Genomic DNA, 27,145 nt, shown 5'->3' with positions numbered 1-27,145 from the left:
AAGGGTTAAACCTAATGTATACATACCTATAATATATACACAATATATATAATATAAACAAACTTACATAAAAATATTTCTAAACCCTTTGAAAATATTTGCATCTTAATTGACAAGGGCACCATCTAATTTAATGAAAAGTAAAACTTACCACTACAGTAGACTTGGCATCATAGATGATTCTCTTGATTCGTTGCAGAAGTCCATCACCACCCTGTGCCTGAAATTTCAAATGGAACCATGTCAAAACTGCTGACACTTTTCAGTTATGATTCCAAAAGTTCATTCTTCAGACCTTGCAATCTTAAGTCCCTTTAGAAGGAAATGAAAAGTAATTATTCTTGCATCTCATGATGCCCAGACACTCCAACTTCTCAAGCATGGATAAACATTTCAATAGTCTCATGAAAAATTCTCTCACAATTGTTTTAAACAATCAGTGCAAACTTTAACAGTGGACTGGCACTCCACTCTCTTACCATAGAGCAACACTAACAGAAACTACCAACTGTCCTTATATAACAATTACAAAATTGCAGAGATCATCAGAACTTTCCTGCAGTTGGCGGATATCTATTTACGGATTACAACAGAAGCAGTTAGAAAAATCTAAGAACTAAGTAACAAGAAGGTATGAACGTGTAATAAAGAAAACTTGTGTCAAGCAATGACAGACTATACCTACATTGCCATAGCAGCCTTCAAAATAATTACATGAATCCAAAGGCAATTTGTCTGTTGAACAGGACCAATTTTCATGTGTCTTGAGTTGCCAGAGAAACAAACCTATATTTTGGAAGCCAACTGATCAGCACTTGACCCTGACCAAAACCCCTCAAATTACAAAAAAAAGTCCACAAAAATGAAACAGAGTCATAGGAGGCTACCTACGGGGCCTTACAGAAAACAAGATAGTCAAGATGAATAATCCAACACTTCCCAAGGAAGGGAAGGGGTGAATGTTATACTTCTCAGAAATTTAACTGTGGTTCAGAAAGTCTGCATCCTATTACTTGTTTACCAGCATACTTTGGAGACTGTCATTCCTCAACAGCTGCACAATTTCTTGGGCCTGAATGTAGCCAAATTAGTGCCATTTTATGTCTATAGACACCATTTAGCTTAAATGAAATCACATTCCGTATCGTCTGTCTTGTATTAGCACTCTCACATACATATAGGGATATGAATTTAGACAAACCTTTAATCATTCTAGCTGAAATATTGCGAACAAAAGGTAGAAAGACTAAGTGATACTATGGCAAAAACCACAAGGCATCACAAATGAGTTTCCTCACAGTTAAAAAACAGACAGAAACCAATTTCATTTGTTGTTTCAACCAGAAGGATATATTTAAATAGAGTCAAACAGATGTTGATAACATAATTCAAGGCAGTTAACAAAGCATTAAAAAAGTGAGAATTGAAGAACAAAGAACCACCTAATAAGTTAAAAGAATACCCCTCACCTTGCAGCTGGAAGCATGGCCAGTAAAGTCATGAACAGCAAGAAAACCCACCTATATTATGTTGCTACATCAATTTGTCAGATTAAATAAACTAAAGTACCCCATATGACTGAAACAATCTACATCATTACTTGTCATTACCACCCGATGACCTAAAACCACTGGCATAACGTAAAGTGGGATTCAGCTAACGCAGTAAGCATTCAATATACAGTGAATTCGCGCTTAAACCAACACAGGCTTCTCCCAGGAGACAGTCAAATGATTTGTTAGCGCTGCCCCCTTTGTGGCAAAACCTTCTTGCCCCATAAGGGCAAATGAAACCTCTGATCCATGGTCTCTTTCTTCATCCACACAACATAGCCTCCTGTCCAACTTACAGTACACTGACGGAATAAGCAAACCTGAGTTTGTTTTGCCAACATTAAAAAATTGTCTAAGCCATCAATTCCAGATGGATTTATTAATTTTGTCGTTTTAACAAAAGACAGCTCATTTCTAGTTTTAGAGCAGAGAGGGGTAAGCTTGTGTCTGTTTGTAATATACAAAGCAAGTATACCACTGGTTTTTGAATCTGAACCTATCATTCATCAAGCTATTGGATTTATTAATTTACCACCCAAAATAACGGGTAGAGTTGAATTATGCATTACAAAGAAAATTTTAAACAAATGCATTTAAAACAAACCAGGAGATGAATAAAAAGCTTTCAATTTACCAGTGACACCAGTAAAAGGAATATCAAAAGAAGTCAGCTAACATTATGCTATAAACAAAACAAAAAAAAACTTGCTTTCTACAAGAGGTTCTGCAGTCAGAACAGCAAGCAATGGCACACCTCAAGAATTCACAATCACATATTCACTGACAGCACCCAAGACAGGAAGACAGGCAGGACAGGCAGATAAAACACATGGTGTTAACAGTCAGAATAACCAAATTTTTTCCCTACTTTAGCATCTAAGGAAATAAACACCAACCAACATATTCCAAGTCACAATGAAGACTTACTTCAGCTGTACCATCCAAGATATTGTTAATAAACTGAACCATGTCTTCTGTGTTCTCAATGTGCCGATCTGGTAGAAAATACTGCTGATTGGAGGTATTCAATACAACAATAGTAGGGATTGTCAAGTCACTGGAAACATAAAACAGATAGTTTATACATTTAAAGAACTACTGTGTAAAACAACGCAAATAATTCCTACATCATTTAAAAGGTTATCCATTAATCTTCACTTCGTGTGTGCTCCTTATAGCAGTTCCTTAAAGGCAAGACGGAAGGGAGAAGAGAGTCACCTGAAGGGTACGAGCATGTTTCTCATTAATATCTTTTCTTTCACATCCATGTCAGTGACACTACTGAAGCTTATTACATTTTACATACCCATAGTGACTGCAAATCAGGTAACTTACAACTTGCCAATTAATAAGAGATCACAAATAATAGCCTTGCATATGAAAGGTACTATTAACATAACTTGTTAAGTGTTTTAGTGCACAAAGGCAAATGCATAGTCCAAAAATTCAGTCCCATACAGCCATGGTCCAACTGATTAGCTCTATCAATCAACCTCTACCTGACAAGTCAAAAGAATAAGCTATACCAACCAAAGTTTTTCTACATCTCTTTTAGACATGGCAGATGAGCTACAGAGTTTTTAAACAATTATTACGCAGCAGTTGACCTTCACATGCATAAGCATTATTTAGTAACACAGAATCAGAAAGAAAGAAAAAAGAAAAAAAAAAAAAGAAAAAAGAAAAAAAAGGTTAGAAATTATCTCTGAATATAAACCAGTATAATGTACTGTTCAAAGTAGCCCTAAATTCAAAATTAGATCAGGTTTAGGAAAATGTAATACTGTACAAGTACATTGTTCAACAAGAAAGACTGAAAATACATTAAATAAGTAAGGTGAAAAGTCTCCTGTATTCTTTGCCAGTTATCTACACTTCTGTCAATAATGAACTTAAATACTAGGTGGCTTTTCTTCACAGCAGAAGATGCAAACCTTGTTCTTCTACATTTTCATTCTTGTCTAATAGTGCCCCACCCATGTACATTTGTAATCCATGCAATATTGATGATGATTTCAGCCTTAACTGCGGCTATCAATCCATAATCAATTATTTCATGAAAATATTGTTTAGCATTTACTCAAGATTCCCATTTTTCTTTGAAGTCATAGAAATTATTCTAATTTTTCTCACACATTTTAGGTGGTTTGTTTGTTTAATTTAAGTTCAATTCCAAACCTAGAAGTGAACAAGTTTAATACTTATACATAAAATTTTCTAAACTCCTAGAAATCTGAATACTCTTAAGACTTCAGGCGCAGACCACATTCCTAGTACTCAAGCTGAAAGCATGGTGGCACCTCAAAAAATATAAGGCCAACTACAGAGATAACAAAATAATTTTATCCTTTCAAAGGAACTTTAAAAAAACCCAACCAAACAGCAAAGCTTTGTCAACAATGACAACCTGCAACATAAGATTCTCTAAATACAATTCTTCCCTCGACATTTTTATTCTCTGTTTATTAGGAATAAACAAGAAATGTAAGTAGGAGGCGATCAAACTAAATCAGATGTTTCTGCAAGAGCCTGGTAACAAGTTATCAACCTCTGCCAAAACACCTCATCCCAGCCAAAACAGAACAAGTTTTATTACTTGGATGCAGAAAAGATCCCCCTCTGCCCCCACCAAAAAAGTGCTTCTATTACATTCAACAGTCTGGTAACTGAGGTTCTTGGAGTTGGTTGTAGAGCAGTTGAAAGATAAAACTCCATATACAAATTTTATATGCTACAGAAAGATTCCTAAAAACACATTTAATAATGTTTTAATGTTTCTTCCAAGAGCTGGGGAATTAATACTTTACATATACCTATAGCTGACATTCCAATGATGCTATATGCCCTAGCTTACACAAAGGTATCTTTGCTTTCAGTAAAATACATAATATTCTGTTTTCTTCTTTTGTGCATAGCTTTAACTATACCATTTTTAATCCAAGAAAAGCATGTTCATCCACTGCTGAAGAAAACAGATAAATTATAATGTCTACTAATGGAGTTACAGCCAGGTTCATAAGTGCTTCTATGAGGGACTACTACTTTTATCCCCATGAATCATACAATATTTTGTCCCTTGTGAAGAAACAGAATTTGTTCCTATGTGCATCTAGCACAGTAAAAAAAGTATTCTGCAATAAGTTTCTCACGATTCAGGAGGCTTTTTCTGTTTCCACTTGCTGCCATCTCGTGGAAAACTAAAGCACTTGAATAATTCGAGTAAAACCGTATTGCAAGTAGCCACTTGAAGAGCAGCTACTTAGAACACTGAACATATTTTGCTGCATTCTTTTGCTGCTTTCCACTTATGCTGGAAATATATACACTCTGTTTAGAAAATAATTAAAAGCCTGTGAGCACTTTAACAGCCATTTCCCATATACTACAAATTATAAAATCAGGTATTTTGCAGATTAAGTTAAACAATCCAGCTGAACAGATCTTGCCACTAGATAACTACCACTGTAAGTGGCTGTTCTGTCGTCTTCCCCTTCATTTTCTTCCTCCCAGGGACCTCATCTCCCTCCCCTGCTTCTTTGCACATCAGTTCTGGTACTCAGCAGAACACGAGGGAAGACATTTAAGGGTTTTATTGGATCAGCAAAATAACTCCCCTACTCTCCTAGCCAAAAAAGTAAACACTTTTCTGCCAGATAGACAGGCTGAACCAGCTCAGCAGACAGACATAAGAACCTGCATAGGAGAAGCAATTAATGAAGTGAGGAGGGTCTCACTTTTGGCAACTATGACGCACTAGATCAATCACATCACTTCAACTGAGAGACAGCTGGTTTTAAATTAATTGTATTCACGTGTTAATCCACAAACATTCCACAGAAAAACAGACCTTGTACATCCTGAGTCCCCATGAAGTTCCTAGAAACTTTAGGGGCACAAACACATGCCTTGTTCATGCTTTGATCCCCAAGAAAGGTGTTTGGAAAACTTACAGGGCTGGCATATTGACCCGTTTTTCTCTTCTTTCACTCAAAAGTCCAGAGGAGAAAAAGTAGTCAACTGTAAATGCCAAGCAACTTAACTTTCTAATTAGGCATTTTTAGACGAGGATCACAATACAGGCAAATGTCAAGCATCTTGTTAAACTACTCAGATATTTCAAAATGTACCATGTACATATCAAGTGCAGACAGCATCTTCCATGCATTTTATGCTTCTCTGCAGAAGTGTATTTCTATGCATGTCTTAAAAATGTATCAAGAATTAAGTGTGCCTCTCCACAAATAAAAGCCATAGATAATGCATAACCATTATTTACATTTCCTGTTACAAATTGACATCATTTTTCTCTAGTGCCCTGTACATTTAAGGAAGGAAAAAAACCCAACACAGTTCTAAGAGTAATTAATTTAACAAAGCAGACCTAAAAAATAAGCTTTGTCAATCAGCATTATCAGTAAGCCAAACTTCCAACATTAAATTATGCAGTTTAATTTAACAAACAATGGACACTATGTTACATGCTGAATTCTGAGGACAGTGATTTTTTTTTTAACCCATGAAAGTCAAGAATTCTTCATAAGATTGTTTGCAATTAAATATACTTAGCAACAAATACAAAAGAAAGAATATTCAAATAAGAATTTACTTACTCCATTAGTAAACTATTAATGTAATCATTTCCATCCATATGGCCAAACTGGAAATCCCTGTAAGAGAATCAGTGAAAAACAGAATGAGGAAAAAGAAAACAGAATAGTGGGTTTCAGCAAAAGTTCTTCCTTAAATATTTTCCCTATAACTGAAGATGAGAGCACACACTCAGCAACATAATTCAAAAATTGACAACCTATAAGACAGTCAGCATCCCAAAACACACTCAGTTAATGGAATGGTCTTATTGAATATCAGTATATGAATATAAAAGCAGGCCCTATAACATTTTTCATGTAGAAAAAAATAACTGCTGCCTTAGAAAGGTTAATGCAGAAGTTCATTTAAGATACCATAGTACCCTATGTACCTACCTGTGAAAGTGATCCCGATAATCTCTAGCAACTTCCTGAATAATAGATTTTAGTCTGGAGGGGGGGGGAAAAAAAAAAAAAAAAAATTGATAATCCAGGATATACTCTGTCAAAATACAACCAATAAGCATTGAGATTTCCCCAGTAAACAGCAAATAGTACCTCATCAGCAATAAGGATTCCCTATTCCATTAACAAAACCCACCTCATTCATCTTTCTTGGTTTCTAAGGGTTGAAAGGCTATCTACCACATAGACTCAACACAAGAAAAACACAGACAGACAGTCAGGCTGCTTCACTCCATCTATTGCCTTCTCAAGATGCAGCACTGTGACTCTGAAGAAAATCCAAAGAGATCTGGGAAAATACCACACAGTACTTGAACAATATTTCTTAGTCTAATTATGTATGCAATCAGAAAGGGACAGGGGAAGGTTTCGTTCCTCTCAGACTCTTCAGCAAACTCCAGCCCAACTGAAAACGCCCATTCTTAATGTAAGTTCCACAGACAACTAATATATAAGCATCACTAAATTCATTTTTAATGCAACCAAGCTAAAGAACAGTCATCTGTTTAAACTTACTAAGTTCATCTCAAAGTCATCTGAACTCAAGTACTGTTGTCTAAGTTTAAAAGGTGAAGCAATAGCTTTAAAAAGCTATGCAATCACTGTTTGCTCCTGTGCTCTCATTAACAAATGGCAGAAGACTGATACAGGAACTCCCATCATCTCATTGAACTCACAAGTGTTTCAACAGAGCCATAAATTAAGTCAATTCAGTAGACTGAAGTCATAAATTGGAGAACATCCACAAGTTAAAACTATTCATTTAACCTAGTATTTTTTAAAATTAAAGAAACTTCCAAAGTTCTCTGTGTGATACCAGCACATTTTTCCCATAGTGTCAACAATACTCAATTCTGTACCTGGTATGTTCCACTGAAGAATTTTTATCATCAATGACTGCAATAGCGACAAGTTTTCCTAAAATAAGGAATAAAATGCTTGAAAACATTTAAAAAGAAAGACGCATTCTCAGATGGAAAATACTCCAAGCTACAAGATCAGATACTCTCCAGGAACAGGAATTATTTTAAGTATAAACCAATCTCGATGCCAAATAGCCTCTCTTAGCTGACCAAATTGTGGTTTTCCTAAAGCTACTGAAAATAAATTAAGACATGGCTTAATGCCACACTACTACCATTTAATGAAAAGCCTATCTATAGAAAGAAGTTAAAAGGGGAAAAACACAGATAAAAATTAATTCCCTACTCAAGCAGCATATTTGCATATACCTAAATAGGAGGCTATGGAAACCTTTATTACAGAATGGCAATTACAAGCTGATTCTAAGTGATTGAATCACGATTGTATGGATTCAGTAATGACTATTTTTCACACTATTGAAAATTTGGAGTATTATCCTCACAAAAAAACCCATGGAAAATTTACTTGCAGAGCCCAGAATTCATTACATCAGAAAAACAACTTAGTTCACAGACCACTGTCAGAAGAGCTGAAAGACCAAACACCAGAATATACTGATCTTTTCAGGATTCACTTTGTGAAGTTTTTCTGATTAAAATAAAAAAATCCAAAGCCTCCTAAGGTGAACCAGATCAAAATATGTTAGAAAGCTGGCCAAAGGTTCTCCAGATCAAGTACTTCCTATTAGGAAAGCAGATCTGTCATCAGCTGGATTAACTAAAGCCTCTGGAGTGCAAAAAATTTTACTAGAGAAAAGCTAAAGTATTCCAGGACAGGTCCACTTTGGTACATACTCTCCTTCTTTCCTTACCATATCTAGTTTAAAGATACCCGAATCTAGCAGATGTAAGACATGTCTAAACCCATCCATATTTGATACTTCTAATTCCAGCCATAAAATTCCCTGTAGGTATTGCAAGAGCTAATAAGTAATTTATACAAAACCTAAACTGCTCCTAAATTAAAAGTCCTACTAATTTTCTGTGAATACTACAGGATTACATATACTAATTTTTATGTTTTGAGGAAAGGACTACTGTAGGCTTTGGATGAAGCCTCTAGTCAATAGAACAGGTCTGACCAACATCAGAAAAAAGACTGGCACTATCAACTCTAACTCTGAGATTAATTAATTTTTGAGGTTTAAAAAACACATTCATAGTGCTTTTTAATTTTTCTTAGTGTTAAGTACAAGAGATGCCAAAGAGTTTAGTGGTAGCAGCATCTTACCTGTATCTCCAAGTTCATACAGCGTAAAGCCATCTACATTAAGATAACCTTGAAATCTTTCTCTATTTATCCAGGATGACAAATCACCATCTTCATACTCTAAAAAAAAGGAAAAAAAAAAGAATGCATTAAAAAATATATTTTTTTTTTTGTAAGGTGGGCAATCAGATTTACTTATTTCAGTACTATAGAGGCAAACACTATTTTTTCCCCTTTTTTCCTTTTTTTGTTGTTAGACAAGACCTCACATATTTCTGGACATTTCTCTTCAGTTTTAAAACTTCTAAAGCTATTTTCAATTGTTGAACAAGAAGTGTATTATAGCAAAGCATGAAAAACTGATTTGATAATTATTTTTTCCCAAATCAAGGATAAACAATACTATTCTAGAAGATAACTGTGACCCACTGCAGAAAGAACAGTTTCAATCCCTGTTTTTAAAGCGGGGCGGGGGGGAGGGGGCAAGTTTCAAAGTAAAGAGATATAAAAATACAGAAAGCAGTATTTGTGAGAGTCCTTAAATGAAATGGAAAGAAATCAAGAAAAAGTAGTTGCATTAACAGAACTGTGAATGTAAATGAACAAATATTTACATATGATTCAGAATCAGTTATACTGAAGGCTACAGTTTCAGATGCTAGATGTTTTAACCCATAAGGAATCAAATTCTAACACATACCACCAACACCATTATAATTAGATCACAAATCACAAGTAAAAAAGAAAAACGTGTATAAACATATATATGATGCATATATATAAATACAGACATATAAATGCACATTAAATAAAAAAATTTATGTTAAATCCTATAGTATAGAGTGAGTTATCAATAACTTCAGGTTAACAACTAATTGTCTTAAGATTGCAGCAAACAATTCCACGCATAAAGCTTCCCATAGATCTGTGTCCCATTCGCCTACTGTGGGGGAAGAAAAAAATGAAAAAAACCACCAGACAATGCCAGAGTATTGAAATGGATTTTGCTAAACCATTTTCTTATAGTGAGCTCTTCAAATCTCTGCCCAATCATAACAGCTGCACATATAACCTTATCCAGTCTCTTATACTGCATCTTTGTAACTTGCTTGACTTACAATAATGTTTCTAGTACATTATAAAAGAGTAAAATTTTTACAAAGTAAATTAGAAGCCTGGATTATTACGAGTTTTGTGTTTCTTTTGAAAGGTATGGAAAAAGCAAGTGAGCCATGCAGCAAAAAGCAGTTCAGAAGTGTTTCTCTGACAAGCTTGCCTTCTCCAAGCCCGTTTAAAAAAAAAAAAAAAAAAAAAATGCAAATCAAGGAGGCTGTAGAGTGAATTTTTATCTGGATGATGATTGGTAAGGCAACAGACTGAAGAGGAAGACAAGTACAGCCACTCCATGAAATCGCAAAGAATATCCTTGATGGCCCATCTGGAGTATTTTGCTGTGGTACTACCGATCTTCAGAAATTAAAACAGGAAAATAATGTTCCAAGTGATAAGTTTTCAACTTACAGTAAAAACCTGCATTTAAAACAATCTAAATCAAGAGTAGATGTTTTTGGAAATAAGCGGTGTATCTATAAGCCAACCCATGATATGTATGCATAGTACGCTCCGTCAGTTATATAAAGAGAGGTTATGCTGTCTGATCCTTTCCCACTACCAATATCCAAGTAACACAAATGTGAAAGTCACATATGCTCAAAGCTATCAGTTAAGGCCCTCCAAATTTTAATATTGGGAATAAAGGCAGAATCAGTTTCCTCTTCCTTCACAGTGTTTGAAGGAAGGCTTGCTGTACTAAGAAACTATGCAGCCTGTCTTGCCAAGGCACAACAAGCTCAAACTGGACCCTTTTACACAATCTCAGAGCAGAGTACACATCTATAAAAACCTCAAGTTAACTTCGAGAGATCTGACTGTCAGGAAGAGCACTTACGAGAAAAATCTGATTAAATATTTGGAACTGTAAATTCATCTTACATGTGACTCATCTTCAGCAAGAGTTTTCTTCTGTTTTGTATATGATGAATTTGGACAGTGAGTGAAGAGATAACTTATAAAAGTGCATTAATGCCAGCAAAGCAGTAATATTAGAAGCTACATCTTACTGATAACACAAAGCAAATGTCATCACTTCTACATCAGTATTACTAAAATGAATTTCTTCTCAAATGCATTTGTTCTATAAGAACTAGTTAGTTTTTTCTCTTCTCCTTCATGAAGGAGCTGTTATTTATCATAAAACTGGGGAATTTCCCAGCACCCCAACACAACCTTCAAAAAAATCCCAACTGTTCCAGTTTCTCCATTTATACTTTAAATATCTTGTTTTAAGGTAATGTCCACTTTTACTTACCATCATAAACAAAGTAAGTTCCATCTTTGAAGACTACAACAGCAGGTAATTCAGGCAACGTCACATACTGAAAGAAGTGGTTTTCAATTAATCCATGGAAGATTAAAAGATTTTTAAACAAACAAACAAACAAAAAAAATCTTGAAATATGGAAATGTAGCCCATGGGGAAAATCTCAAAGTACATTAAAGTGTTTTCTGTCTACATTTACTAAAATAAATTTATCAGCTTCCGCGTATTAAAAAGTAACACAACATAAACATATTTTTGAGAGGTAGGTCTCAAACTGTAAACGAAGCAAGATTTTTACTAGTATCTGCAGTAGCACAAGGAATATTTTATTGGTTGGACATGAACATTAGATAGGAGTTCATAACTTGAAGGTTTTATCAATCATGCTTTCTGTTCCCAAGTTGTGCTGTTGTCACCATACCTGCCATACCGTTACTTCTACTAAAAGGAGAGTTAATATTGTAGAGTAAAATAGTAACATTGACAACATGCCCCACTAAATCGGGGCTATTTCCCGTAGTTCAGGCTAATGGGAATATAAAGACACAGGTTCAGCAGACAGGGCTGCAAATAGCCCTAATTTAGGCAAACAGAACAACGAATGCCTGCATTAAAATCCTAAACATGGTATTTAGGATGGTCAGCAACATACTCAAAAAAACCTACAAGGTGCAGAAACCTTTCCCTTGGAACTTAAAAGAATCTTACTCAGCTCATGTTTTCAGTAAACTGTCACAGAAGAAATACTGCATCTATGCCTTACTGCTTGCTACCATTCTAAGTTAAAATTCTAATAGTATTTGTGGTTAAGAAAGGACTGTATCATTAGCTTAGTTTTGATGATGACATTGGCTGAATAGTCTAATTTACAGATATGTTTGGGAAACATAAGAACAGTATCATGAGCACTTTTGCAAATGACATGCCTTCTGTAATCATTCTGCATTATCCTCCTTGGAAATAAAAGTAAAAGCAGTAGGTTTATAATGTAACACCTTATATGAATGAGCAAGAAGGTGGTAATTCTAGGTGATGCTTTATTCTCTTATCTGCCCAAAACATAGTTTAAGCATCTTTAAAGGGCAAATCAGTCTATATACAGCTTATGGCTTGCAAAAGATGCCTGAAGCTTGGAACAAGATTACCTAAGGTGATGAAACAAAGTCTAACAGTGAATACTGTCATGCAAAGCCTCATTACAACCAGCAACCAATGATTTTGTAACATTTTTATTTCTTTCCATAGAATATTGCATACCATCACTACTTCAGTTTAAATGACATTTGTGTGAAATCACATCCAGTGGGAAAAATAGTTCACTGCTTACATCACTATGATCACAGAATCTCAGAGAGTTCCAGCCTTTTACACTCTTTCCACTGCACGAGTGAACAGTACTTTTCTTGCTCAGCTGGGGCTGAAGTGCAAATAGCAATATTCAAATTGAGGTAGCTTTTGATACAAGGCTTCTGGAAATCTAACAATATACTATTTCTAATGAGGCCAGTTCTACTTATGATGTTGGAAAATGCAGGAGCCTAAAAAAAATAAGTTATGCTAGTTCTCACCCTGCTAGCCCCAAACTAATTTCAAAGTCATGCATTATCAGGCATGGAGTAGATTTGGGTCCCACTTGGAGATAACAATAAATTAAAAAGCCTCTTAATTTTGCTTCAACACATAAGCAACAACAGTTAGACTAACAATAGTAGTAGCAATTTTTTCCACCCTTGTGACTAACCGTAAATAACTTTCTTGTTACAGAATCCTCCAAAGAGCCACATGAGAATTCTGCAGCCAGTAGATTGGATCAGTTGATCCCTGGGCAGACTAATGTTTTGATCAGCTGTATTGCACACGGTGAAAATAACTTACCTTTTCACTTACTTCTCTATTAGGGTACCAGTGGTACTCCATGCCACAGACCCCCAAATTAATTATAAAAGTGCTTGGTGAAAGGGCTGTCAGGAGCAACAAGAGCTTTGCATTGGCTAAAAATCAAAGTATCTACCTTCTTGAGCAGGTTGTACGGTACACGTTGAGTTCTACATATCTTCTGCTTAATTTTATTAATATGACTGAACAAGTAATTTGGCTGATACAAAGCAATGACAGACTGAAACTTTGTTTGTATTGTTTCCCCAAATACTCAAAAATGAAATGTTTCAGTGTAATTAGATTGAAATTTATCAAAGCCAAATATATCGTAAGAAGCAATTTCTGTGCCATCAAAACAGCAAAATTACATATATGAGGAGAACTATACCATTTATGTGGAAATAGTAGGAACTGAAACAGCTTACCTCAGGCAGCACATCTTCTGAGGCAGAAAAAAAGTACGTATAAACTATTAGTTCTGAAGCAACTTCAATGTATTTTTCCTGCAAAAATACAAACAATGTTCTTAATTTCTGAACTTCTAGTATGCTTCACACGGAAGCTTTGTGACATACGTTATCTTCAAACAGTAATTACAAAATATAGTTATGACACAAGATTGTAAGAACGCTTCAATAAACATAAAAAAAGATGAGTATTTATTACAAGCATGCACTTCAGTCTTTTAGAAGATATTTTAAACTATATCTGTGACTAGCCAAAAAAAGTAACTTTATTTAATCAAGCTTCAAACCTTTAAAGGAGATTCACCACCAACATACACAAAGAGTACACGATGTCTCTTTTGCACATGCTCAAACATATGCTGGCTAGGAAGTGGCCTGATAAGAGGTCTGGGAGGAGGGAAAAAAAGAGAAAGAAAAATCTCAGTTTCTGCAAGCTGCAAAACCCAAACAAATGAAAATCCCCAACAAAATGCCATACAGTTTTTTGTGTTTTTCTTTTTTTAAAAAACTAAATTCCCCAATGCAAATTCATTTAGTTTCCCAATTATTTCAGTTTCAGCTAAAAGCAATAAAACTAAAATTCCCCCAAAATAAACCTGTTATGTTCCTCAAACAGCACACTTAAATTTGAAATTAATATCTTAGTACAAAATGCTGCTATGATGTAAACATGCATGCCATTTACTGGCCACAGAATCACAGATTGGGTTGCATTAGAAGATACGTTCAAAGATCATCTAGTCCAACCCCCATGCCATGGGCAGGGTCATCTTTCACTAGACCAGGTTGCTCAAAGCCCCACCCAACCTGGCCTTGAACACTTCCAGGGATGGGGCATCCACAGCTTCTCTGGGCAACCTGTACCAGTGCCTCACCACCCTTACAGCAAAAAATGTCTTCCTTATGCCCAATCTGAATCTACCCTCTTTTAAGTTTAAAATCTTTGCCCCTTATCCTCTCAGTACAGGCCCTGATAATAAGTCTCTCTCCGTCTTTCTTATAAGCCCTCTTTATATAGTGAAAGGCCACAACGAGGTCTTCCCAGCCACAGTAAGGTATTAGTCATTTGAGAGAGAGAATTCTGAATGTAAGCACAACAGTTAGAAAATGTGGTCTTAGAAATAAATAATCCCACAACATTCTGGTAAATTATTAGAGATCACCGATATTCCTAAACTACAGAATTCTGAACAATGATTAATATTATGTACCTATATGAATGCTTCTTAATTATATTTAAGAATGAAGGACAGAAATGTGATTCTTTTTTCTCTCCAAAGATTACCATCTATAACATTTTGAAGCCACAGGCCACTGTAGAGAAGGAGGAAAAAGCCAACAGAAATTGTTATGAACAATTCTGTAAAAGCAATTTCCTTAAGTTGCCAATTGCCGCAACTTTTCAGGTGGATAAGCATATATTAAACTAATATTTATAAGATAACTTTTGAGTATTAAACAGATTCTGCCTTAGTAATGATGTCTATCTATCCGCCAACATTTAGATCAGTATTCTTGTTTCTGGCTTCCGTGAGTTTCATTTGTTCATAGTTTCCACTACTTTGAAAAGCCCTTAGTTCTTGCACTGTAAAGAAGGGATTGTGACTAGCCAGTCTCTACTTACTTTCTCTGTGCCACTCACCACCAGTCTCACATGCAACCACACGTATAGTACATATTCTAGTTTTTAACTTCGTGTCAATGTCTTGTTCTTTTTTAAATAGATTTAATTTTTGGCCAACCTTAAAACCGTTCAGAATTATTAAGTCACCAGAACCAGTCTCACAGAAGAGTAGACTTACCCTGCCACTCTATTAGCAAATTCAATTATATCATCTTTGGTTCTAGGTCCTCTATAGTTGTATGCCAAGTCACCTTTTAAGCTAAAGAAATAGGGAAAACAAAAAAAGAACAGAATTGAAAACAACTAAACTATATCTGCACATGTAGAATTACTCAATCTTCATGTTTATCACAGTCGCCTTTTAGCAAGTGATAAGCAAGATCATTTTTCAAATAGACAGATAAAAGAAGTGGTCAGCAGAATGTAAAACTCAATAATGCAATACAATGCAATTAGGGACTAAAAACTTATTTACACATCATCTGATTTACTGACTTTTAAAAATAATTAAACCTCTTTTACAATTATTTTTTCCTAGTGCACGGAAGTAATTTACTTTGTAAACACAGATCATTTGGAACATTTGCTTATGACCACATAAAAAACCCCACACGCCCAAACCAAACTCCAAACATTCAGCATTTATGCCACTTAGGGATTAGTCCTTTTAAAAGACAAACATATAAACTTCTTTAATGCTTTTTTTATCATTGAAAAGTATCAAATGACCTACAAAACCTTCTGAATTTATGTTTTAAATTAAGCTTCCATGAAGTGTTGGTCAGTTCACTGTACTCTGCTGACAGGGGATGTAGCACACTTGCATTATAAGAATATTCAAGGAAGTTTTACTAATTCTAACAGGCTTTTTCTGAATCCATATAGGTTTAGGAAACTCACAGGAAAAAAGTAATCATAAACTCAATTTTCTATGCCTCTATATGCCAATAAAGTTTTTCATCCTTAAAGATTAATAAGCTGAACATCTCTGCCACCTTTTTGAGAAAACTAACTTGACAAGATTTGTTATATATTATGAATACTCTTTGCTTAAGCAATAACCTGCTAACAAACCCAGTATGTTCACAGTAAAAAGTACATAAGCAAGTACATATAGTATCATTATGGACTGGTATTTTCCTATAAATTTTGCCCTCCATTGATTTTTCTTTTTTAATTACATGAAGAAAAAAATCTACATATACTTCTCTTGTCAAACAACTGCTCTCACACTTCACCCTATATAGTAGCCACTACTGTCATTTACATAAGATTTTCAGGTACACTGAAGAGAAGAGAGAAGTAATTAAAAACAAGAAAATGCAATCAGCAACTCACAAAAACTTAACAGGAAGACTCAGGTATGCACTTACTGCCTGAATCACTCTAAAGGTGTCAGATCAATTGGTGCAAGAAATTCCTTTTTATAGTAATAATTTAAAATATATATATTTATATACATACACTTTTACAAAGTTGCATAGAAAACAGCAGCTAAATGAATTCCAAATTTGCTAACGTGCCTTTATGAATTGTTTTTAAATAAGATGCTTGATATTACTGAATTTCAAAGCAAAACAGTCCAGCAGAAATCAAAGATAATGTCAAAACAAGATGGTGGAGTACTTTTGTTTGTTTTGGGTTTTAGGGCTTTTTTGTGGTTCGTTTGTTTGGGATTTTTAAGTAGAGAGGACTATTTTTTTTACTGTCATAAAATCAGTGGTAGGATACGTAACTGTTCAAAACTCAGCAGGAAGCATCAACTTACAGCTTAATTGTTGGATAGCCTCGCACTCCAAATTCAGATGCAATACCTGAAAGAAATGTGTTAATGCCAAAGTGAACCAAGACTTTCTTGCTCTCCTACCTTAACCTTTAAACATAGTTTACTATTCAAGCCACATAAATAAATGAAAAACCTACCACTTAGTTCAGTATGAATTATTTTACTTGCTTTCAAGCAGCTGCTGTTATGAAGCTATATCATTAAATTTTGGACCTCTTTCAGAGGTACTGCAGGGTCCCATCATAGGCTCTCAATTCATATGCCACAAGTCAAATGGCATGAGAATCCTCTAAATAGACATGCTTGGTCAGTTTTCACCAAAAGGCAGTATGCATTTAATATGCACATACAATTGGCTGAAAATATCAGAGGCAAGAATTAAGCATCATGCATGTAGAGTTGTAAACACTAATGCTTAAAAGAAGAAATATAAAAAAAAGAAATATAAAAGACAAATAACTACTCGTGCTACAGTAATGGGTAACAACAGAAATGCAGTATCATACTGGAGTAGTTACAAAAAAGTCAGTTTTTAAAGCATATTCTGCAGAGGTAAATGTCTACAGTCATCAACTTCACCAGAAATAGACACTTTATACGCAATCAGTTACTTAACTGCTGCTTACTAAAGTGGTAAAAAGTAAGACAATCGCAGAACTTTTTTCCCCTACCTCATGTTTGTTTAAAACCTTATATTTTGCTCCCATCAATTAGAGGAGTACAATTTGCAACCACCCTTCCAGTTGTGAGCATAGCAATTGCCACCTTAAACTACACTTTCCAGTTAATTCAGTGTTTTCCAAAAGTTAAACTAAGTAGTCTTCAAAAAAGGCTAAAATTCTGACAATGCTTGTGCAATTCCCTACTGAAAAACAACCCCTGCACTCAAAATGCACCAAGATTCAATACTTTTAACATAAACATTCTGAAGCTACCAACCACATGCCAGAGCAGCAGATGTGGGAGAACTTGTGTGCAGGGCTCTGAATAACGGTTTCGAAATTGTGACCCTAAGGCTGTTTGCCTGGATCAAAACCATAATTGCACAGAACTACAAATAAATCTACCGGCATCTTAGTCAAAGGAGATTGATCTAAGAAATATGCGTACTAGGATGAATTTGATACTGATCCTTTTCTCTCATAGCTGTACTACATAGAACTAGAATGCATTAAAATGTGTATTAGAACATTCAATCACAAGACCTATTGACAGGCATTTACTTTCTCTTTGTACAGCTCTTGAGCACAGTCAGGAGAACTACAAAATAGACATTTTTTAATTTTATTTTTTTTAAACATCCCAAATATGGAGATTACTAAAATCCTCTCAACATCATGGAAGTGACTTACTTATTTACATCATCACCTCCACTTGTTGATATGAAGAATGCAGAATAGGCAAACAGCAGCAATTATGCTAGCCCCCAGGTGTGACATATTTCTACTTTGATCACATTCAGTGGACTTCTGAGGCTAACCCCCATGAAAATTCAACTGACACCACACCAGGTGACTGTTCTGTTGATGTAACTGCTGTATCCTCTTTCCACACAGCTACCAGAGGCAATGCTTATTGGATGCTTTATATGTTCAGCTGTGATCTCAACTCTCTGATGACAAGCTACCCAAAGTTCTGATTTTTCACACTACTTCATATTCCTATTAGGAACACAAACTGTGCAGAGCCCACTATTCATGTTCCTTCCCAGTTACACGCGTGTGCCCAGCTGCATTTTCTTCTGATGTTCTCAAGATTGAATATACTTTGATTTCAGAGAATCTTTAGATTGGGAAGACATTAAGCAGAGTTAACTGAGCTTTTCATATCCAGATGTTGTAAAATTTCCATTTTCAAAATAAAAGCATGAAACCATTTCAAAGGATTTATCAGACTCTATTCTTCATAAAACTAGTAACAAATCTGAGAAGAAAAATATTTCCAGGGCACAAAGGTACCCTTGCAGTTTGTAGTAATTTTTAAAAATGCAAAACTGAATTTTAGAACAAAACCAACATGCCAATTCTGTTCTAGGTAGCAAATACAAAAATTTAGTATCAGGATGCCAGAATATTTCAGGGTAAGAGTTTATACAATTTGTATGATTTAAAATTTTATATAGATGACTGGAATGTTAGAGATCTACCAAATGTATTCCTAATTTTGAAGTTACCTGGTTGCATGATCTTGAAACTTCTCATTCTCCAGACTTATTTTGCTTTAGCAAATAAGTATCTTTAAGATGAAACATGAGGTCAAATTTATGTGGTTTTACAAAAACAACTACATACAATAAATTGGTGTTTGAGACAAGATCATATTGATCTCAAAAGACCAAACTCTGCCATATGTAGGCACAGAAAAACTGAAATATCACAGAAAAAAAGTATTCTGCATAATATTTTATGCAAATATGACAATCCTGAATAATAAGGTTTAATGGTTATTAACTAAAAACATTACATGTATTAACAGAGTTTCATTACATACAGATCTCACTTGGGCCCCACTGCTCCCTATGCCTTCCCTCTTAAATATCCTCCTGGTTCTACATACTTTTAAGTGAAATGACAATTAAAAAAGCACACTAAAACTAAGAAAATACTGTTAAGCATGCAACAATCCTCTCATGTCTACCCAAACCACTTCTCTAAATACCCAAAGTTTTGGGTTTTCTCTGAAAAGGTCAGTACATATGAAAGGCATCATCAAAAAAGAAAGCATTAAAATAGCTGAAATTGGTTCTTCAAGAAGACATTTACAGAGAAACACAGGGAGAAATTGGCTCAACACTGATGTAATGACTTCAGTGATTTCAGCAGGCTTTTGGTGTAACGTCTTAAGGACTGATTACCTGAAAAGAATAATAGCAAGAACACAAGCACTTGTACAACAATTATACAAGGAACCTAAAATTGGATGCTGTCAAGACACGCACCACAAAGATGCTTGTATAATGGTACTCTAAGAAGCCTATCAAAAGTGGATCTTTGAAAAGCTTTTACCTTCCATTTGTCAGTAAGAATTCCCTACATAAGCAGAAACAAGTGTGATAAAAAATGCATACTACAGCATGTTGTCACTTTTAGAAAGAAAAAGATCAGGAAATTGTTCTCCAACGACTGTTTGCATACATTTGTTATGATACAGAAGAGAAGAATGACTTAATGAAAAAAATTAAGAACAGTTTCAAAACAGAGGCTCTCATGAAATTACCCCTAACCAAACCATACTTACTAGAAAAGGAAGTTGCGTCCATCTTCCCAACTTTTACTGGAGAGCCCATGTTTTTCATTTCTATACCCACTTCATTCCAGACAGGCTCCAGTTTCTTGCAGTGGCCACACCAAGGTGCATAAAACTGAGAAGCAAATGCATTTGAAATAAAAAAAAAAAAAAAAAAAAAAAAAAAAAAAGAGAGAGAAGTTAACAAAGAGAAATAATTAAGAGAAGTTGATTCTATGATTAACCCTCAAATACATCAGCAAGGCTTATTTTCCAGTCATGGTGCGATTTAAGTCTTAACAAAACTGCAAGTTAATTACAATGCTGGACAGAGCTTTTATGATTTGGTGCTACTTTTAATGTGAAAGCACAAGTTTGAAAAGAATACATTCAATTGCTGTACTATTATACCATTTCTTATTTAAAAATAGACTGTGTGGTAACATTTTTTTAAAAAAAAAAATGTCTTTTGGAATATTTTCCTCCTTTTTTGAAAGTTAAAAGATCACGTAATTGATCTACCCAGGAATATGAATTTATTTGCCAACAGGGGAACACTATTCTTCGAAAGGAAAGGCAATATATATATATTGCCCTCTGGATTCCAGTTCTTCAGCAACTACTTTTATACAAGCACACTGTAAAATTGATCCCATTTTCTCAGGGCCAACAACAGCTCAGGGCTGCAACACCTCAGTGAAATTAATAGGGAAGATATCAATATTTTGGTATAACAAGATCAGGTCGCAACTTGACAAAGTTGGATTTTGTTTTCCTATACATTACTGATCAATTCTGAATCTGCATATATAGTTTTCCCCACTCAAAAATCACAAATCTGAATTATACAATTTGGGAATTACAGTTCATATTTGGGTGAGCTAAAAAGAATTTTATCTCATTCCCAAACAAGCTCAATCTTTTAAATAATTCCTTGAAATAAGAAGCACTGAATCTTTCCATATAAGTTAGAAAAGCAAAAGAAACCTCTCATATACTTGATGTTGTAGTGCTAAATGTCTAGAACACAAATTAGCTGGTGTAACTAAAGAATGGAACTAAAAATTCTGAACAGAGATTATCACCTCCTGACTCTAAGTGTTAGGTAATCTGCTTTCCTTTTTTAAGGAGTGTAAAACACAGGATGAAGCATCCTGTCTGCATCCAGTACTCAGTCTAATTCCTGGTTCATCCTGAACACAGACAGATTGCTTATCCATCCTGTCAGAAGAATTACTGTCATGTAATTTTTCAGCACCATGTACAAGCAATTTTCCAAATGATGAAGCAGCCTTACTACAGAGTGTAGCATTGTACATTTTGTGTTTTGATTTCCACTAGCAGGTCTTCCCATTTTTCTCATATACTCACATCTACGAGCCAAATATCATCTTTACGGTTTTCTTTAAACCTAGGAGGGGAAAAAAATGAAATCAGTATATGATATATTTGAAAATAAGTGAAGCGCATGTATGAAACAGGCAAAGTCTACAATTAAGTTGGTATAAACTATAGATACAAGAATTCTGTTTTGTTTCTTTCTTTGAGGGTGGGTGGAAGGAGGAAATAGTTATTTTTCAGCATTAAGATTGCCCCCGCACATGAAATTACATACTCAGTTGTACCAATTAGGTTTCTATAACTATTTGCCAAGACAAAAAAAAAAACAAACCAGAAAAACAGTAAGAAATCAGAAAACACACCAAAACACACAAAAGATATTTGATTAGGACATGTAATCTAAGGGGAAGAAGTATTTTGCAGCTGTTCTAGTTATATTAAATACTGTTGTTGACTGTTTAGAAAATATTGCATTTTTATAGATCCACTGATACAGACTCTTAGAGCATTGGTTTACACTGTTAATCTTAGCTTTACTGAATGTAGACTAACTAAATTATCTTTAATGTTAACATGCAAAGCAATTTTAATTCAACATCCTTTAACATTTTACTATAGGTGTGTCAGTTTTTGTTTTTATCAAAGGTGCACACAAGAAACCAACTTATTGGAATAAAAATGTTCAAGTTATTGATAAAAAACAGAGATACACAGGTACTACTGAATACTCTTAATGCTAGAAAAATAACATCTTAATTAACTGACTAGCTTTATTAACTGTAAATTTGTCACTAAATGCTAAAACCTCTCAAACAAAAATAGAACATGATAAATCAAAGTTCCTCATTACCTCTTGAAATGTTCCCTACACATTTCACTGAACTGTTGTCACTACAAGATCATAGAAATTATCACATTAGTTAATTATTTCTATGTTGAGAGTTAAATAAGCCAGAATTTTAATGTAAGGTTTAGTTTTGTAAAAGATAGGCTTCATAAAAGTAACTAGAAGTGGGAGTAATGTCACATGCTATAAAATACATTACACACATTCTTACTGTACCACTCTTACTGTGAATGGAGATGAATATATATATAATTACTCAATAAGTGTGTGATCTACACTCCAAATTAAGATCCAATTAATCGAAGTTATAGCCCAACTTGTCAACTCCCAATATGCAGCATGCCTATAAATGGCTCATAGGTGGCAAGCAGAATCAGAGAACATTTATTATATTACATTTAAAGTTGAACAGACCTGTAATGGTCCATAATGGTTTTGAAGAAACAATAATGCTGATGCTGGCCTACTCTTTGAAAGAAATAATTCAGAAATCATTAATATAATCTAATTACAGCACTGAGTATATTAAACTTAGAATTGCAGCATTTCACTGGTATTTTCAAGCCTTCTTTGTTTTATTGACGGCATACCAAGGTTGCAATTCTTGTACAGCAGAAAAGGTATTTGCAGTGACTAACATAAAACTGCTACAGGAAAGCATCATTTTTAAGTCACAAAATTGCTTAGTTGACCACCTCACTAAATATTTACTTCACCACCCTAAGTGCTACAGAGCTAATGAAAGAACTAGCTAGAGTCTAGCGTCTCTTGAGAATGCCAATGAAGCTCCAGCTAACTTCCAATTACAATGTCAAATAATTCGTTATGATGCAAAAGGCAGAAAGCAGCTACTGAATCATCAGATCCTGGGCCGTGCTTCAATTTAGAGTACCACCTTTGGCTTGTAAAAGAATAATATACAATGAAATGTTCTCCTCCCCCTGCCACAGTATGACTGTTATGGGAGATTGCAGAAAGCGTTAAAGCACTGAGAAAGGTAGACTGAAATCTTGCAAAACCAGTAGACATCAAGGAAAAGAGGGAAAGAAAGGAAATGCCTGGAGGCAGAACATTTTTCAATGGAACTTAACAACTTTAGCCTAAGATACTGTAAAAAATACTGTAGTTCTTACAATAACAAATTTCAATCTTTACCACTCATTTACAAGTGCCTATTTAATCAACTTCCACAGAAACCAATATATGAAGTGTGACAAAACCCAACTATCTGAACTCATTCTAGGTTTGGTAATGTCAATGACTGAACTATTAGACAGTTTTAAGAAAGTTCAACATACTGTTGAAGAAAAATGGAAATCTCTGTACAAATAGGTATTCAAGCATTTTCTGAAGGTGCTGTTTCTAGGCTCTGTAAATACATTTCCAAGTGCAAAATTTCAGTCTTTTTTTAACTGTCCTATGCAATCCTCTCTCTGTCAGCTGACACAGGCACAATCATACTGGTGGAAAAATGACATAGGTGTTGCATATCCTTGAATCAAAATTATTTGCTCAAATACATACAATTTCCCAACATTTGGCACTACATGATCAAATGTTGCCTCAACCTCCACTTAATCCATGCACCCCACTTAATGGTTAATGGTTAAAGGAAACCGGTGTGAAGCAAAACTGAAGACCAAGGCCGCAATTCCAATGGCCTTAAACTAATCCAGCTGCTGTTTCTATTCCTCCCCATCTCCCTTCTCACCGCCCGGCACTATTTCTGATGCTTCTGTTCCTGAGTTGAGCCACCAATGCAACCTCGCAGACAGAAAAATATTTCCCTTTTAGTCAGGTTACTTATCTGCTTCATTATCACACTAGAACAAGTCACCAAATATTGCAAGATGAGTGCTGATCCGAGGCAGCCAGCAGTTCGATCAGCATAAGCTGATAGGAACCATAGCTCTTATTCTGCATCCCTTCCACAGCCCAGTTGGGTGATGCTGGGTAACTTGCATCTCTGTTAGTTCTTCTCTGCTACTTGTTTTCCTATATCCTGTAAGCTTGGGAAAGGGACCTGCACCTTGTGCTAGGAGGCATTGTTTGCAACTACCAAAATTCAAATAAAACCCAAAGTTTTCAGCAACAGCAAAAACTCCATGATGTTTAGGCATCTATAAAATAGAAAACTTGAAACTTTCACCAGTCACTGCTCCCAAATTTTTTTTAAACTGTTTTCCTGACCTTCTTCACCATCTGCCAATTAGCTAAAAAGAAAAAAAAAAAACCAACAACCTATCCTGAACAAATCCCCATTTAATTTTTACTCCCAACTACAAATACAGACTTCTGTATAGTTTTGTAGTTGAAAAATCCAAGTATTCTAAAACAGGATTTTCTTTTATCAGCTATTTCAAAAAAGTTACGTGACTACAGAATTATGCTTCTTCACTCCAAAACAGCAATTACATTTAAATTTATACCTGTGGAAACATAATATGGGAACATGATAGGGGAGCACAGATACATGCTATTTTATTCACTTAGCCTCTTTATCTTCAGTCCTTGAAAATATGAGGCATGTTTCAAAAATAAGCTTTGAAAATCAAGTCCAAGCAGTTTCTGTGTTTCGGTTGCTGTTTTACATCACTTTAAACACCAGTCAGAGGTGCTGATGTATCCCTCTTCAGTACCCCTTCCATATATTCTTATTCTCTCCCCCATAATTCCACTGTACCTCATTTGATCCTATGATTATCTGGTCTAGCTGAATAAGCAATATGGTAAAAAAGTGAATGGTTTTCTGACTTTTTAGCTCTATGATGCAATTTATCATGGATTGAACCCTCATGAAAACATCACCTTCGCCTGGCTTAAATTTATCATACAGCAGCCATCTAACACCACCTTCTGCTCCCCTACCAGCTAGTATTTTCTATACCTTCTATTTCAATTATAATAATTGTTCTGCTTTGTAGCACTTTAGATCAACCAGCTGATCTGACAAAACCAAAAATAATTTCATTTTTGGAAAGCTAGTTTTTATTACAAACAGCAAGTATGTAGCCATCAAACTGCTAAAGCAAGGCAGTACATGAACAATAACACTACATAACCAAGTTAAGGGCAGGACTACCCATTTCAACACCTCCAGAGTCTCAGGGCTAAATCTGCTGTAAAAGCACATTTTTACACCAGAATATAATTGGGACCTCAAGCAGCCATGAACTCGTCCTGCAGGCCTCCTTCTCTCTTCCATTTCTGGCCATGCATGAATGCACTTATACTCGTTCTCCCAACTCCCTGTGCCAGCTACGCAGCAAACCCTACTGAAGAATTTGGTCAAGCACAATCAGCTTTTAATTGGGGCAGGCAGCAATCTACCAATACGTTTACTCTACCGAAAAGAAAGAAAGAGCAAGGAAGCCTGAGAACATTTTTGGCAACAGCACCCATAATAACAGCTTTAAAAAGAATCGCAAAATTAAAGTGTTCCTCAGCTTCATTAAATTGCACCTACTTAATACAGGCCACAATCTTTCTGCCATTCCTGCTAAGAAAAAGACAAACTTTTCCAGTGTAGTTTTCTTGACAACCACACTCTGCACGAAGCTGTGTGTCCTGGATCATCCCCCCCGCAAAAAGAAAAACAATACTTAAGTTAATAAGGCAAGGCACCCCAGTACTTACGACTCATCTAGATCCTCCACAAAACCGGCACCTGATGCCACCGCATGTGCAACCACTGCGAGGTAAGAAAAAGCGTACTGTGGCTGATCTCCAAACCAAACCTGGGGTGCTCACCCACGCCAGCTGACAGGCTCGCTGACAGGCTCAGCGCCAGCGCACCTTCCCCCCCCCGTCCCTGCCCTCCAACCCTCTCCCACAGCCCCAGCCTTCCCCGCACCGCCCGCCCGCCCGCGGCAGCGCTGCCCGCTGCTCCCCTCGACCCTTCTTCCGCCTCCGAACCCCACCGCTTTTCCTCCCCTCCGCCCGACCAGGCCGCAGCCGGGAGCCCGAAGCGGCTGGCAGCCGCCCGGCCGTTACCTGCCGCCCACAGGAGCCACCGCCGCCGCGCGCCCGCCGCTGCCATCTTGACAAGAGCCCCGGCGCGGCCGGAAGGGGAAGCGGCGCGCGGCGGCGTCGACCTTTCCCGCAGCTGCGCAGGCGCGGGGACGGCGGGAGGCTGTTGCGGGTCCGTTCCCGCGCGCGAGAAGGCGGAGGCGGCGGTTCTGCCTGAGGGGAGTAACGGCAGCCACGGGCCGGCCCGGCGGCGGCGGCGTGCCCCCCGCTCATCCCCGGGTCTCTGCGCCGCCGAAAGGCGCCCTCGGAGGCGGGGGGGGGGGGGGGGGCGGTGGACAGTTGTGACACCCGGACACGGTGACGGGACGCGGCGTGGCTGGCCGTTGTCATCTTCCCGCTGGTTTCCAGAGTTGGGGCCCGCCAGACTCTCATTGAGTAAAATCAATGCTCTGATTCCTTGGAACGTGAGTTACGGCAGAAAAACGTGTACCACCTGTCTGGTTGCCAGCTGTCTTCCATGGATAGAGCTCATCCCGTACCACTTGCTGCTGCTGCTGTATCAGCAACCCTCCTTCAGCACGTTTATGAAAAATAGGGGCTCGCTCCCTGCTGCGTAACGTCCGTGTCATTCTCTTCAGCTTTCCTCATTCTTTCAAACCTGTTGCAGTCTTTCCTATCTTCAACTAGCTTGTCTTTCTTCCAATACAGATCTGCAGGTCCTGGAAGGGCAAGTAATCCAGCAGAGAAACCTTTTTTTAAAAAGTTCAGTTAAAGCAGGTCTGGGACTATTCGGCCTGGAGAAGAGAAGGCTCAGGGGGATCTTACTAAGGTGTACAAGTACCTGAAGGGAGGGCATAAGGAAGATGAAGCCAGGCTCTTTTCAGTGGT

The 27,145-nt window shown here is 36.3% G+C and overlaps 1 protein-coding gene across 1 annotated transcript; it reads right to left on the bottom strand.

Annotated features, from left to right (window-relative positions):
* Positions 1-208: 208 nt before the first annotated feature.
* Positions 209-26,353, bottom strand: TMX3 (thioredoxin related transmembrane protein 3). The gene is made up of 15 exons (XM_052787642.1): positions 26,282-26,353; positions 25,925-25,979; positions 21,472-21,511; positions 20,113-20,236; positions 16,858-16,903; positions 15,268-15,348; positions 13,753-13,852; positions 13,424-13,501; positions 11,109-11,175; positions 8,762-8,860; positions 7,468-7,525; positions 6,539-6,592; positions 6,164-6,220; positions 2,481-2,610; positions 209-312 (listed from the first exon to the last, which is right to left on the bottom strand). Exons 1-15 carry the CDS (start codon positions 26,325-26,327, stop codon positions 283-285), a joined length of 1,065 nt encoding a protein of 354 aa, XP_052643602.1. The 5' UTR covers positions 26,328-26,353; the 3' UTR covers positions 209-282.
* Between the last annotated feature and the right edge of the window lie 792 nt (positions 26,354-27,145).

The sequence above is a fragment of the Harpia harpyja genome, chromosome 5, assembly GCF_026419915.1.
Source record: "Harpia harpyja isolate bHarHar1 chromosome 5, bHarHar1 primary haplotype, whole genome shotgun sequence".
NCBI lineage: Eukaryota > Metazoa > Chordata > Aves > Accipitriformes > Accipitridae > Harpia > Harpia harpyja.
This window is presented reverse-complemented; position numbering and strand designations above follow the sequence as displayed.